Below are 16,404 nucleotides of genomic sequence, written 5' to 3' on the forward strand. Positions count from 1 at the left end.
TTGTTGTTCCTTTGAGGCCAAAGGTCACTAACTATCCCATACTCTTCCTAAAAACCTTCTGGAATGCAACTAATCTCCCAGAGATTCACCATGTTTTCAATCTAGAGAAACAGAAACTGACTCACCGTCTTCCTCTCCACTTTAAATCATTATACTGATGGCAATCACTATTCTACCTGCAGACCTCTGATTCTAATTTCTTCAGCTATTCATTTCCATGACCACACATGGTTGTTTGTCATGACCCAAAATGTTCTATTTTTAATCTCTGAATTCAAGCACAACACTCCTTGGTGATTGATGGTAAATATTTCACATCAAGTTTTCTTGGTGGGGTGGGAGGGACCTTCATATACACGCTATTTGCCACTTTTTGTGATGTAAATACCTCCACAACAGCTAGTTGCAAGATAATAATGTGCTATTATTTGATGTAGAGTGACAAAAAGAAGCACACAATCACACTAGTCAGTGTATTCCAACAAAGTGCCAAGTTACATGAGAACAGTCAATCAGTAGTGATATACTTTTCTGGATGTGATCTGGAAGAGGTCATACATCTGTAATACTTGTATCCCTACATGTAACTATGTCCATGCCATGGGAGGGTAATAGATATACTAGCTTAATACCTATGCTTGCACATTTGCTTGTGGTTTTCAAGAAATAGCAATGTTCTCCTGCACAGTTTAAATTTCTGCCTGTATCTTTGTTATATGAGAAAAGAACTATCCATTGCTGTTGTCGTTGAATTTAGCTAGTCATATACATTTTTCGCATATGGATGGGAATTATAATCAAATTACACAGTTAACATTTGTGATAAAAATGAATTCAATATTATAAATTCATTTGGAGAACATAAACATTCATATATTGAGTCTGCTTTCCATCCTGGAATATGGTATATGTGTCCATTTATTCTTGCAATTAAAAAAATTATTCATTATGGTATTACAATTATATCCATATATTCAAAGTGCTAAGTGTTTTATCTTTAATTTACTGAACTCTCTTTGTAATTCTAGTTTTAGTAATATTTTCAGTTTATGTCTATATTTTTATTTCATTTCAAAAGTTTATTTTATAAAATTAAGTACAACCTTGAGTTGGCTTGGTGTTTCAGAGGTACAAAGTAGTACAAAAACACAATTATATTCTTTGATGCTAGACTTGTACAAAAATATATTATTATACTTTTAATAAAATTAATTATTTAATTTTATGAGTGCAGTTTATGACAAAATGTTAACCAACTTTCTTTTCTATGCTCTTTAATATGCCTTAAAAGCAATATCAAAGTATCAAAATGATTGGATACGTATTAAGAAATTTAATATGTTTTTTTTTGTTTTTTGGTTTTTGTCTTTTGCTTTAGAAAGGGAGAGAGCACACCCAGGAGTGCAGGAGAGGGGCAGAAGGAGAGAGAAAGAGAGGGAGAGGGAGAGGGAGGAAGAGAGTGTGTGTCTTAAGCAGGCTCCAGGCTCAGAGCCCGATCCTATGAGCCTGGGATCATGACCTGAGCTGAAGCTGAGAGTCAGACACTTAACTGAGCCACTCAGGCATACCTAATATGTTCTCTAAAAAGCATCTGTAGAATAGACATATGCAGTATTTGTAGGAAAAGGACAAAGACGTATTTCCTACACATATGAAAACAGTCTATTTAGTTTATATAAGAGATAATAAGTTGCCAAAAAACATAGCAGTTGTCCATCTGTTCCTTAATGTAGAGTTTTATCCAAAACCCCCAGATAAATCTGAGTAGTTCTAAGTAATTCTAGCTTAGTGGCTTATTTCTTCACTTGAATGAATTTATCTAAGAGGAAATAGTATAAAAAAAGAAAAAACTTCCTTGGCAAGCTAAGTGATGTTGGTAAATTAACATCATCTTTGAACTACTTTGTTATTGCAAAGAGTGGTGGCAAATGAAGTTAAACAATTATTTAAGAATAAATAACCCTACAAATTTATAATTATTTCAAAGTTTAAAAATCAGTGTCAACATCTTATCACCACATCACCATTAGACAACACACACACACACACATACCCTTACCTAAAGATATGTACATCTATATCCCTTTAACTTTGGCATTATTTTGAGCATTGATTTTTCGAAAGCCAGATTGTTATATTCACTACTGCTCTTTTTCCATAGCTTATTATATGGCAATAAAATTTATTTATTTATTTATGACATTATTTAAAAAATATTTATGGAGAACTTAATTATTGCCAGACCAATTGGAGCTATTGGATATAGTAATCAACATGAAAAAATATCCCTACCTTTCTAGATTACACCATATCAATAATAGTAGTAAGAAAAGAACTATCAGCATTATACTTAATTACAATTGAAATGATGGCAAAGAGAAAAATTGTTTGATTTATAATATGGAAACAAAGTTGGATTTGAGCATTTAAGCAAGACTCCACATAGAATTGACATTTGTGCTAACACTTTCAGAAAAAATGATGAGTCAGAAAATGGCTTGATGCCATGTACAAATTTGTGAGAGAGGGATGATTGATGTGAAAAAGATAAGATCGATTTGGGATTCTGGCAGTTGCAGTCCTCACTAATAAACATGGGAAGGAAACTAAGATAAGCCTATGACCTATGTACACTGAAGATGAAAGGGTTTCATATATTTCATCTCCTCCCAACAATATGGCCAAGTGTCTAACTGCAGATCCCTTTTCATGTTTTGTTCCCCACCCCCCCCCCCCCCTGCCCACCCTCGGAGCTGAAGTAGATGAAAACATGTAACGAATCAGTATCTAGAAAAGTGCATGAACACTATCATACATCTATAATATATATATAAAGAGACATACAGACAGATGCAAACAGAGTTCTTATAGCTTTTGTTTTAAAATTTTAGCCATGAAACAGGCAAAATAGTGCAAAACTCAATAGCTTACAAAAGAACTGTTGGATCCAATTCATGTTTCCATGGACAGAGTAAGTTAAGGTTACTTGATGACTTAAACTTTTTACTTACTATTTGTGGAGAAGACTTTTAAGATTTTTCATCTGCCTGGTTTCCAAATAGTCTTCGCCCCCAGTGCTTTTTTCCACTTCAGATAAGAATTATCTCCATTTTTGCATTTATAGAGAAGGCTCTGAGTTCCTAGAAAATATTGAGAGAATTTACATCTCAAAGCCACAGATAAAGAATGAATGCAAGTTCTTCCAAGAAAGGCTTTTTATTGCCTGAGTCCAGAATTTTTATAGTACATATAAGCCTTTTGAGATAAATGGAAAAGGTTTGGGGATTAGTAAACAGAATAAGTGGGCTTTTTCCATTCTTGTAAAGACTCAATTTGTCAAAAGAGTTGTACAAGTTGGTCTCAATTTTTAAGACAAGTGTTTTTAATTCCTCAAATAATTGGGTTGCACTCTGAAATGCATTCAACTATATTATCTTCAAATTGCTTCTTTGTATCAGGGAGAAGATCTTTAACTAAGATGGAAATCGGAAGATATCTGTGAGAAATAAGCCCACTGACCCAATTTAAGGAGGGGCACAGAGATTCTGAGTATAGTGAAGTTTGGCTTTAATCAATGTTCTTGTGAAAGTGGGTATTTAGTGCACAAGGACACTCAGGGCAGTTACAGCAGACAATTTATCTCAGTGTCTAACTCCCTCCCTGATTCCTCACTGGCTGAGTACTACGGAGGTTACAGCCTTACCAGGAAATCTGCTATGCCCACATAAGGCAAAAAGTAGTCTGATTGGAACAAATTGAAACTAACAGTCCTTGAGGTGACTCAGAGACTTCAGTTCTTTGGCACATGCTCATTGCAAAGCCCATGGAAAAATAAGCCCCTGAAAAGGAGAGGGGGAGAAGAGCCAGTAAGTGAAGTGTCTAAGGGTTTGGGACTCCATTGTAGGGAGTGGGGGTCTGTACCTATTTCCAATAGGTTGTAAGCTTTTTGTTAACTAGACTAGGTATTTCTGAAAATGAATCATCTATCTTACTTCTCACAATATCTACCTTCCTGATTTGGAGCTGTTTGACTTTGGAATGTTTTTTCTTTCTTTCTGTGTACATAGTTTCATTTTAGTTTGGGGGAAGAAGCCTTTTAAAAAGTTCCAATTAAGTTCCTAATATCAGCTTCCTAATTTGGCCAACTTCCTACCACAGATCTACTTAAAAAAATCCTTTCAAATATCTCGTCAGTTTTTAGCTAGGATAAACAGCAAATATTCCTGGTGATATTGAATGATACCATGGGTGTAGAAAACATTCCACAAAGGGTGTAAAAGATACTACTCTCTCAAGATCTTCAGCCACTCCCAAAGATAGCTAAAAGAAAGACAGGCAATTCACTTTAAAATTGGCAACATTCCATAGGGTCCTCACTGCAAATGGGGAAAAAGTTACTTTTTTTTTAAGTTTATTTATTTATTTTGAGAGATATGGGAGATGGGCAGAGAGAGGGAGAGAGAGAGAATTCCAAGCAGGCCCTGCATCCTCAGTGCAGAGCCCAAAGTGGGACTCAAACTCACAAACCATGGCCTGAGCCTAAATCAAGAGCTGGATGCTTAACCCACTGAACCACGCAGGTGCCCCACAATTCACATTTCTGTATGACCATATCTTTGGGCCCCCGACCTGATGGTTGTGCTGCCTGCATCTGCAGGAACTGACAGCCTGGGTGACCCAGGCAGGAAAAAAGCCAAACCAAATTCTTGACACACAAAACTTGATGAACAAGAAGGCCATTGCTGTTTCTGGGAGAAAAAAGATCAATAACCAATAAGGGACAATGTGAGATTTTACCTTCCTCTATCAATTGACCTATAGAGATCCAGGAGAGCTAACTCTGGTAAGAATTCTCACCATTCACTGGCTTCTGCCAGTTTTCCCAGGTCTTATTGTTGCAGGATTTTTTATCTCAATACCTTGGGTTCTTTGTTTCACTGCTTCAAAGAATGAAGAAGTGGATACGAAATGAGCAGCAGACAAAAGTCTACTAGAGTATAAGATTAGAAAGGAAGAATGTTATGAAGGCTTTCTTTACAAAGAAGGGGCATTCAAAAGTGAATGTCTGCGACTATAGGCAAGAGTAGAAAATGTAGCCCCAGAAACTGAAGGAATTTGGCAAGGTTTTCCTTTTTTTTTTTTTTTTTAATCTTAGTTTTGTCTTGACTGTTTGAGGGGATAGATGGTAGCAATTTAGCAGAGAATCTCTCTGTGTCCTGTCAATTCTGGGACTGACCCATAAAGGAACCCTACTTAGCAGGTAGATATGGGAAAAGTTGAGTTGGTGTCAAAGGAACTGGCAAAATCTTTGAGGACAATGTTTTGTGGGTCCCCCCCCCCCAGTGTCCTGTATGATTACAAATGAGATACCAATTTCTGGGCAGTGTTTTGATGATGGACTTGTAGGAGGGTGCAGTGGGGGAGGCCCAGGTGTTTTATGTTTCTGGCCTTGAGGCTGTTGCAGTTGTAAGGCCACTACCTTGATGGACTTTTGTTTATGGCCTTGTGGTCTCTTCCTGACTGAAAGGCAATTCAGATAGAAGATTAGTTGAGTGACTGAGTACTTAAGTAAAGTAGGATAGAAGGAAGTAGGGGGAGTCACTTCAGCCTTGCAGTCTTTTATTTTAGGTACTCCTTGTGTCTTTAATTTTTCACTAGCCTTTGCAATGAATCTTTCAATAAAGCTGTTTTGGAAGTGGGAAGACTTCCAGAGGCGTCTGCATGCCAGTTAAAATAGGTATTCCATTCTGTTTGCTTGTCTTAGGAACCCTTACTTTCAAGTACACTTTTTGTCAAGTTGGAATATTCCTTATAATGGCCATTCTAGTATGCATAGATCAGAAGTTAGTATGGAGAATGAGGAGCATGATTACTTGGTGATGTTTAGTCCATCCTTTCAATATTTTATAGTTAGAGCTTTGCATAAAGGGAATTTAGAGTCTTCTTGTTATGTTTTTTGAAGTATGACTATTGGGTCTGTTGAGGTATGATTTTTTGAGGACATATTGGGTTTTGTCTTTGACTGGGGGAAACGAATACATAGGTCAGGATGAAAGAAATATGCATGATGACTGGGAAGAAGTAATGAAAACAATAGACATTCTGTAAAGGCACTAATATGAGTTCACTCCTTGATGAGTCACAGATAGAAACCACCAGATGAACTGTCACACAAAGGAAACTTTATTTGCAGCAAATAAGGAGATCAAGGGGAATATACAAAGCCATAACTCCCCAAGCAAAGGTGGATTGTTTCTTTTCATTTAGGATTAGGATGAATATTTAAAAGGGGTGCCTTGACATCATAGGTAGAGGCAGGCTTAAGGTAGTGCATGCACCTTAAGGAAACATGCCTATACATATATATGCTACATAATATACATGTATAGGAAACATGCCTATACATGTATGTTATGTAAATGAGGCTTGTGCTCCTCCTTGAGAGATATTTTAGTATTATAATAAGGTAAAGGTAACTGTCCATTACTCCATGGGTCACGCCACGGTCCATCGAGGTAGAAGCAAGTCAGGGATTAATTTCAAACTACACTGGGTGGTCTAGGCTGGCCAGAGCCTTTCCTCCAGACAGTCGTTATGCTCCAGGGGTAGTTTCAGTTTTCATCATGGGATGGAAAAGACCTGTCCAGTCTTTTGCCTAAGTTAAGAGATAAACTGAAGAGAAGAGTTTAAGGGGAAATGTGGGACAAAGGTCATTGGGTACAGCAGGAGCAGCAAAGGTCATGTCTTGGGGTCTAGCTGGTGACAGTTATGACACATCAAATACATCCAAACTCATGATTCTTTTAAATTTTATTTTCAAGGGGTGTTCATTTTTGTGCTTTTGCAGAAGAGGAATTATAGGGAAAATCAGAAGAAGTTGTTTTCAAGAAGAGACTCATAAGACAAAGTTTTGGGTGGGCTGTTCACACACTGTATTGACTTGTTTGCTTGTTAATGTGTGACAAAGTGTGGGTTAGATGGGGAGAATCTTTCTGAACCAGAAGCACTCTGCTGGAGCTTAGATAGCAAAGATGCACTCAGCATGAGAAGAAGACAACCCCTGACTGTGATGGGATTACTCAAAGTAATATAGAGGACAATTAACATGGGAAGCCACAAAGGAGTGGAAAAACAGAATCATGGACATTATCATATTGGTTTATGAGCATTAGAGATACTATAGAAATGGATAGAGACATGTTGGGTGTATTGCAGTGGCCTGGGATGTGAACAAGCGAAACTAGGTGACTTGTCTTAATCCATAGGTTACTAAAATTTAGGAGTATTTAAATAGTAGTATATATTTTTGGATTTGAGGGGTTTTAATTTTTTTTTTTTTTTTTGAGAGAGAGCATGCATACGAGTGAGGGAGGGGCAGAGGGAGAAAATAGAGAGAAAGAAAATATTAACCAGGTCCCACAACCAACACAGAGCCCAACTGGAGCTGGATCTCATGATAATAAGATCATGACCTGAGCTGAAATCTAGATTCGGACACTTCACCTACCAAACCACCCAGGTGACCCTGGATTTTAGGGATTTTTAATCATGTATTGGTTTCTTTTGTTTTGTATTTTTCTTTTCTTTTCTTTTTCTTGATATTTGGTATATTTCTAAATGGGCCAAAACAAAGGTGTTTACTTCAACCATCTAATTATCAGTATTAAATTTTGTATAACTAATTTAAATGCTTGCCCTGTAAGGATATTCTAATTTGAGGAAATGCATACATATATATATATATGTATATATACTCTCTCTCTCTCTCTATATATATATGTATATATACTGTCTCTCTCTATATATAGAGTATATATACTCTATTTATATATATATATGTATATATATATATATATATATATATATATACTCCATACATATTATTTTCATATGAGTCTTATTTCCATATGAACAAAATACAAAAGAAAAAATGTATGTATATGAGTTCTTAATATGGCAAGTTTCATTCATATGAAAATTGATCTATGTGGAACCATTCCAAATGGGACTTATAAAATTTTACTCTTTATGTTTACTGATGAATAAATAATTAAAAAAAAAATATTTGAAGAGTTGTAACTTTATAATGCCATTCACCAACCAAAGTATTTTAGCAAGACATTTTCATATCAAGTGATAGGCCCTTTTGAGCCACTAAACAAATAGGCAATAGGTTATTTTTTATTTTAAATACAGACATTATTCTAAACTTGATGAGGATAGCTGAATTTTGTTTGGTTATGTGATTTATTAGTGAAGTTTTTTAAATCACATTCAATATATTTTGTCCCAAATAATTCATCTTAAATATTTCAGTAAGATGTTTTATGTCATTTTTACGGGCTTAATAATGTTAAATTTATATGTACGTCAGATACAATACCAATGCTAAAATAATGAAATCTTTGTATTTTTTATTTAACTCTTTTCAATAATTTGAAAATTAAGCATTTAGGGTTTTTTTTTATTTTTAAAATGTGATGATATTGCAAGTGCTGCCATCTGCTGTAAAAAAGCTACTATTGACATGGCATAGAAAAGAATAGACGGTTCTATATTTGATTAAAGAGAATACTGTATAAGAATTCCAAGTAACCTCAAACTTATATAAACTAGGGAAATAATCCATTATGAGGTAGAATGATATTTTTAAACATTTCACATATTTAATTCACAAAACATCAATTCACCGATACTTTTTGACTGTGAAACCAATTTATCAGTTCCCAACAATCTTCAGTATGTGGCCTTGTGGCTTCTGAAGAGTTAAAGAGCAGCCTCAGTTTTTCCGTATTATCAGATCAAGAAATTGGTATCTTAGGACTATGCCAGATGCCACCAATTTTGCATGCTTTATAGGCTACAGGCAACTGAAAATATTTTGGAGTGATGTTCCCAGTGATTAAATATAGTTTACCTAAAACAAACAAATCCAAAAATATATTTATCTTAGAATTTTGAAAAAGAAATACATCTATCAGGATAAAAATTTAGATCACTAATTGGTATGTTCAATTGTACTCAAATTTTAAAGTCACTATAGTGGGAATTTCCTGGCATAAATAAAGTAAATCTGAACTAAATTAAATTTTGTTAAATAAAATAAATCTGGAATAAATTATAACTTTTCTCTATTGATGTTTTAAAATATTAAGTATTTGAAATGATAATTTTTGAAAGATTCTAATTAAAAACCATGCATCAATACAACCCTAACTGCCCAAATGATACTTCTCCAGCAGATGGCAACATTGAGAATCTTAAAAAAGTGTTTTTAAAGATAAGTAAATGATTATGACAAAAATAAGAAAGTAACATAGTGTTTTAATTAAGTAAAAGCTAGCACAAATTAATAAATTGCTATACATTTTCTTCTAGATAATTGACAGTGTGATTATTTTTAATTCTAGGAGATTTGACCAATAAGGTTTTATTAACTATACCAGATAAAACCTATGGCTAAATATTTATCAGTTATTCTTTTAAATTTTTTTAATGTTTTTATTTATTTTTGAGAAAGAGAGATAGAGCATGAGTTGGGGAGGGACAGAGAGACAGAAGGAGACACAGAATCCGAAGCTGGCTCCAGGCTCCAATCTGTCAGCAAAGAGCCTGAATGAACCATGAGATTGTGACCTGAGCCAAAGTCAGTCGCTTAACGAACTGAGTCACTCAGGTGCCCCAAAACATTCATCAATTATTAAATAATGATCCACTTTCTGATATTTACATGATCGTGTGATTAAACTACTTATCTAGGGTAGAAATTGATCAGTAACTGGGAGAGAAAAAGAAACATATTTCTTAAAATCATTAAAACACAGTAAAATAAAGCATAATATAGAAAGCTTACCAAATTCATAATAAATTGCCTCAAAAATCTAATTTTAAAATATTAATCCAAGTGCCAAACATTAATCTTTTGTACAGGCAATTGATAAAATTGCTGAATAGATAACTGGGTTTCAGAAATACTATTTTTTTTAATGTTTATTTATTGTTGAGAGAGAGAGAGAGCAAGCAGGAGAGGGGCAGTGAGAGAGGGAGACAGTATCCTTAGTAGGCTCCACGCTGTCAGTGCAGAGCCCGATGTGGGGCTTGAACCCACAAACGGTGAGATCATGACCTAAGCCGAAGCCAAGAGTTGGAAGCTTACCTGGGTGAACCACCTAGGCACCCAGAAATACTATTTTAAATAAATGGAGTCATTGAAACCATAATGTCAATGTAAAATCATGAATTTCATGTATAATAAAATATGCTATAGAAAAATGTAAATAGGGGCGCCTGGGTGGCGCAGTCGGTTAAGCGTCCGACTTCAGCCAGGTCACGATCTCGCGGTCCGTGAGTTTGAGCCCCGCGTCGGGCTCTGGGCTGATGGCTCAGAGCCTGGAGCCTGTTTCTGATTCTGTGTCTCCCTCTCTCTCTGCCCCTCCCCTGTTCATGCTCTGTCTCTCTCTGTCTCAAAAATAAATAAACGTTGAAAAAAAAATTTTTTTTTTAAAAATAAAAAGAAAAATGTAAATATTTTAGAAAACAAAAATGAATATAACTTGTTTCATGTACAGAGAAAACTAGAAATTAATAGGACAATTTATACAAAGAAAATTGAGGCAAGTTTACATAAAATAAATGTTAGAAGGATTACCCTCTAATAAATTTTGGAGGAATTTAGAATTATTACAGATGTGCCATGGAAACTTGCAGTCTTTATGAGGCTAAAAACCCTACTATTCCTGGTCTCAAGCAAGCCCAGTTGCAAACATTACAGCAACACTAAGACATGGAAGAGTTGTACCCAAGAACAATTTGAGACTATTCAGCAGCTACAACTTCTGTTACTATCAGAAGCACACTTTTCAGCATTCATAAGTAATGTTTTATCCCCCCTCCATGACCTCAAACATGTTAACTCTGCATAAGAAGAGAAATGCTTATGTACATTTTTATAATAAAGTTCATTTAAAAAGGGAATAGTTTGTCCTTTGAAACATGTTAGGCAAAGAGAAAATATGGCTGGAAAGATTAAACCATTAAAAGACTTGAAGATCTGGATATATTCACAAATTATCTCAAAAGCATTATCATTGAGGTAAAATTAAATTGACTTAGGTATCAACCTACAAAGACACTTCCTCATTTTTTATCACTAACTAGACATTGTGGATATTTCATGTAATATCCACAGGCCTTGTTTTTTTTTAATGTCTATAATGATAATATTAATAAAAGCGCAAACTCAGTCCTTACTTAGTCTATGATAAGCACTATAAAAATTTACATATGTTCATCTCAAGTCTTCCTCAAAAATGTGTAAGTTCTATAGAATTTATACAATCATATTATAGGATGAAACTAAGGCTTAAAGAAGTGATTTTCGAAATGTCATGTAAATAAAAATTTGAAGAGTTAGGAGGCAAGTCCAGGTCAGTCTGGTCTCAAACTCTGCACTTTATCATAAATTTCCATATTAGATATCCCCCTGTAGGGTGACTATTAAGGTTTGCCTAAGACTGAGGTGGTTCTGGCATAGGAGTCAGATGGGAATAAAGTAGGTTATGGGCATCAGAATAAATTCCATGGCACCTATCTAGTGCTCCACAGATACAAGGCAGTATCATAGATGGTTAAAAGAGGAGCTATAAAGTCATAGGTAAGAACCAGGAAGGGGTTCAGAATCTTGACTCTTTGGGTACATATTATGAAACTGAAATACTAATCACTCTGCCTCAGTTTTCTGATTTATAAAGCAAAATAATATAATAACTTCCTCTTGAATTGTTGATGGTTCAATTGGATTGAATTTTAAATCGACTAACTAGAAGTCAGTACAGAGCCTGACATGATAATATTACTAGATTTTTACTATTGTTATAAAATATTTTCCGTTAGCATAGTTACAGCTGTGTCCATATATAAAGGCAAAAAAAACAAACAAAAAATGTGGTTGGCGTAAGAAATCATCTCTGGGGCGCCTGGGAGGCTCAGTCAGTTGAGTGTCTGACTTTGGCTCAGGGCATGATCTCACAGTTTGTGAGTTCAAGCCTCGCGTCAGGTTCTGTGCTGCCAGCTTAGAGCCTGGAGCCTGTTTCAGATTCTGTGTCTCCCTCTGTCTCTTCCCCTCCCCTGTTCATGCTCTGTCTCTCTCTCTATGTCTCAAAAATAAATAAACATTTAAAAAAAAGAAAGAAATCATCTCCTACTCACCCTTTTATTTCTCAGAAAAAATATTATAATGAGGTGTTTGAGTTTCCAGTCATTTGTCTCGGACACACAGAATGCCTCACTCAGTGAGACAACAATGTTATAATTATAATCATGCTCCTACTTACCTGACTATGTTAATACATTAATTTTGATATACCCTACCTTTGGTGTTCTTAGATTCTTTTGTTTTCTAATATACACGTATTTCACTGAATAAAATATTTCACAGAATTATCGGTGGTAAAAAAAATACAAAATTTAAAGATAAAATCTTTTTTAGGGTATCTAATCCAGTCTTACAGTTTTTAAAATATATTTATTTATTTATTTTGGTGGGGAGCAGAGAGAGAGGGACAGAGGGAATCTCAGGCAGGCTCCTAGCTATTGCACAGAACCCGATATGAGCTCAAACTCAGGAACTGTGAGATCATGACCTGAGCCAAAATCAAGAGTCAGACATTTAACTGACTGAGCCACCCAAACGTCTCAGTCCTACACTTTTTAAGAGAGAAACATTCCTAAAAATTAGACTGACCCACTCTAAGTCCTACCAATTAGAATAATACAAGCATTCTTAACCTTCAGCAGAATGGGGTCTCTGCGGCCGTCAGAGCTGTATTTCGCATGCTACATTCCTCTCAGCACTCGTCTCTGGCCTCTGGGTGGCTATCTACCAAGTACGAGATGCTGAACTTCTGGTTGGTTGGTTTGTTTGTTTTTCCGCCTTGGTTAAGCTTTGCAAGCTTTCCTCTGACAGTAGCATCCATATAGGTCCTTGCTAGAGATACAATAGTTCTCCCTCATCCACGGTTTCACTTACCTTCCCACCAGGGCAGATTCCGAAGCAGATGACCCTCCTGCCGATTTGTACGTAACCTGACGCTGGGTACGTGACCTGACGCTAGGTCACGATGCCACGGTCATCACCTCACCTTATCTCATTGCGTCATTGCGTAGGCGTTTTATCGTCTTACATCATTACAAGAAGGGTGAGTACAAAGTAGACATACCTTGTTTTATTGTGCTTCGAGTTATTGTGCTTTACAGACGTTGCGTGTTTTATAAACTGAAGGTTTGTGGCAAGCCAGCGTCGGGCAAGCTTGTCGGCACCATTTTTCCTTCACCATTTGCTTGCTTTGTGTCTGTATCACATTTTGCTAATTCTTACAATATTTGAAACTTTTTTATTAGTATTACATACGTTGTGATGATCTGTGACCCATGATCGTTGATGTTACTATTGTTAAGTAATTTGTGGTGCCAGGTTGTGAATACAAAGAAAAAGTTTTTGAAAGAATTTAAAAGTGCTATTCCGGTGGCCACACAGATAGTAAGAAAGTGAATGACCTTATTGCTGATAAGGAGAAAGTTTTAGTGGTCTGGGTAGAAGATCAGACCAGCCACAACATTCCCTAAAGCCAAAGCCTAATTCAGAGCAAGTCCCTCTTTTCCTGTGAAGGGTGAGAGGTGAGGAAGCTGCAGAAGAAAAGTTTGAAGCTAGCACACAATTTCTTCTTATATTTAATTTAAAACCATAGAAATATTTGAGCATTAGAAAATTTAGTATTAATTTCTAGTTTCTGTGAAGCAGAAAAAAGCAATAGTTGCTTTCATGCATGTGTTCACAATTCACTGACTCTCTATTATGAGATTTGATCTTAAGGAGATTAGTCTAGTGGATTTTAATCATGCTAAATTCTATAGCATGGTTTTGCTATTGAATACACTATTTAGAAAATATATGGAAAAAAGGGAGTGACATTCAGTTACAGCTTGTATTTGTCAGAAGAAATGCAATATGAAAATTACTTCTGGTCTTTATGGGCCATCACAGCTGCTGTAAAATATTAATATTAAATACTTTTGAAAAGATGTCAATAGATTAGTTATTGTACAGAGTAATCCAATATAAAAAGAAAAACGCACATTACTATCATGATTTTTCTTAATGCTGAAAATATCAGGCTAACATTTTTCAAATGATTAGTGTATTTAAGTGCAAAATAATTTAGATCTTTCTAAGTATTAAAGTGCATAATTTATTAAATAAAAATTATTGGTTAAATGTACTAAAACTTTCTAAATACATGTACATTGATTACAAAAATTTACTTAGCAAAATGCACTTTTTAAAAAAATTTTTTAATGTTTATTTATTGTTGAGAGAGAGACAGAGTGTGAGCAGGGGAGGAGCAGAGAGAAAGGGAGACACAGGATCCAAAGCAGGCTCCAGGCTCTGAGCTGTCAGCACAGAGCCTGACACGGGGCTTGAACTCATGAACAGTAAGATCATGTCCTGAGCCTAAGTCGGACGCTCAACCGATTGAGCCACCCAGGCGCCCCAGCAAAATGTTCTTATATCTTTAAAATTTTGAAGCAAATGAATTCAGTTTTCATAAATGCTATACACACTTTAGAAAGCTAATAAAACCAAATATATTCACACTCTTAAGTGTAAAACTAAATGTACACATTAAGCAGAAGTGGTTAATGTGAGGAATTTAATTATTTTTATATTTCTCACTATGTTTATCTCTTCTAATAAGCTACAATTTTTATATTTTTAGACTTTCAGTGATTCTAAAAGAATCTAATTTTATAGTTTCTTAGCACTTTATTAATCTTATAATATCTAAAAGGAAAAAAAGAAAAATTTCATAAAATGGTTGAAGTTAATAAGTTCTAGGTTGATGAGCAATTTATCCCTGATCATTATGAATGAGCTTCCAGTTTATAATTAATTTTATTTCTGCCAATAAAACTTAAATACGCAGTTTCCACAGGTTTTAGTTTATGTAATTTAGTGCTTTCTTCTGAAATTGTGTAAATCCATTTATTTCATTAGTACCATTTCTTCAGGAGCTGCCACACCATGTCTATTCACTCCAAATTTTCCAGAGCATCACAGTAGAGCCTTATCCATGTGCCACATGTACACATTTGTGCATGTGAGTAGTGCATGATGTTTACAGTGATTATAAAGCACCGGCGTGAATTTATTTTTTTCTCTTTGTAAGTAAGCAAATTTGGAAACATGGGAAGCATAGCTAAATTGAAGAACGCTGGAAAAAGTGCATATTGTACTGGTAACAGGAGGAAATAATATGCATAAATGAAGCCCTAACTAAAGTCCAAGAAATAATATTCTATACACAGGTTTACAATATTAATGTGGAAATCTCTATATCTAAAGAGAGGATACAACATGCTTAAAACAGATATAAGAAAAAAACACTGGATTTCCAATATGTCTGTAATAGTTGACTAGAAAATATTTGGAGAATTATCTCATTCAAAACGAAAATAAAATTATCAAATACCCAACAGTAACCTTAAAAGAATAATTATGCAATATTTTTTAAAAAAATCAACCAACAAAACTTTATAAGGCCAGAAAACAATGTCTGAATTAAAAACATCATGTTCTTTTTTTTTTTTTAATGTTTATTTATTTTTGAAAGAGAGAGAGGGAGACAGAGTCTGAGCAGGGGATGGGCAGAGAGAGAGGGAGACACAGAACCTGAAGCAGGCTGCAGGCTCTATGCTACCTGGCACAGGGCTCAACTTCGTGAACCATGAGATCATGACCTGAGCCAAAGTCGGAGGCTTAACTGACTGAGACACCCAGGCACCCCTAAAACATCTTGTTCTTAAAACAATATTGAGAAATGTCAGTTTTGTCCAAAATTTATACATGATTTCCACATGAGTATGAAACTGTTGAGTTGATAAGGATGTTTTATGGTGGATGGAAATATGCTAAATAGCAAACACATTTGCAAAATAACAACAACAATAAAGAAGCAGGACTATGTCTACTGATACAAAAATACATTCGGTGTTTGAACACAAGAACGTCAAATAGATAAAAGCAATAGTCAAAAGCCCATAAAAGATAATCATGAATATATGTGAACCCATGAATAAAAATAGCCAATTTTTCCTTTTTGTATCAAGTATTTTAAGTAAATTATATGATAATTTTAAATTGCAAGAACGATTTCTCTCTCTTTAAATAAGTCTAAATTGCAAGAATTACTTCACTCTCTCTCTCTCTTAAAATGAGGAAATGGAAGCACAGAGAAGTTAAATAACCTGACCAAACTGACCTAGCAAATATGTACCAAGATTTGAACCTAAGAAATCTGGCTTCAAAATTTGAGCCCCTAACCACAACATTGCATCATTTTAGTGTAT

At 35.0% G+C, this 16,404-nt stretch overlaps 1 protein-coding gene and 1 long non-coding RNA gene across 4 annotated transcripts in view; one reads left to right on the top strand and one right to left on the bottom strand.

The window, feature by feature from the left end:
* SLITRK6 (SLIT and NTRK like family member 6) overlaps positions 1-13,085 on the bottom strand; it is a 30,005-nt gene extending 16,920 nt beyond the window's left edge. The window contains exons 1-2 of one of the 2 annotated variants that reach the window (XM_045054947.1): positions 13,028-13,085; positions 3,012-3,140 (exon numbers count right to left, since the gene is read on the bottom strand). In XM_045054947.1, the coding sequence (XP_044910882.1) occupies positions 3,012-3,043 (32 nt within the window). In that variant the 5' untranslated portion in view covers positions 3,044-3,140; positions 13,028-13,085. Of the gene's footprint in view, positions 1-3,011; positions 3,141-12,786; positions 12,989-13,027 lie in introns of those variants that run through there. The other variant, XM_045054946.1, reaches the window with a different exon arrangement.
* Positions 12,979-16,404, top strand: part of LOC123384622 — a 313,155-nt gene continuing 309,729 nt past the window's right edge. Inside the window, exon 1 of one of the 2 annotated variants that reach the window (XR_006596004.1) lies at positions 12,979-13,196. This is a non-coding gene — a long non-coding RNA (uncharacterized LOC123384622). The remainder of the gene's footprint in view (positions 13,197-16,404) is intronic. The other variant, XR_006596000.1, reaches the window with a different exon arrangement.

The sequence above is a fragment of the Felis catus genome, chromosome A1 (assembly GCF_018350175.1).
Source record: "Felis catus isolate Fca126 chromosome A1, F.catus_Fca126_mat1.0, whole genome shotgun sequence".
In the NCBI taxonomy this organism is placed as follows: Eukaryota; Metazoa; Chordata; class Mammalia; order Carnivora; family Felidae; genus Felis; species Felis catus.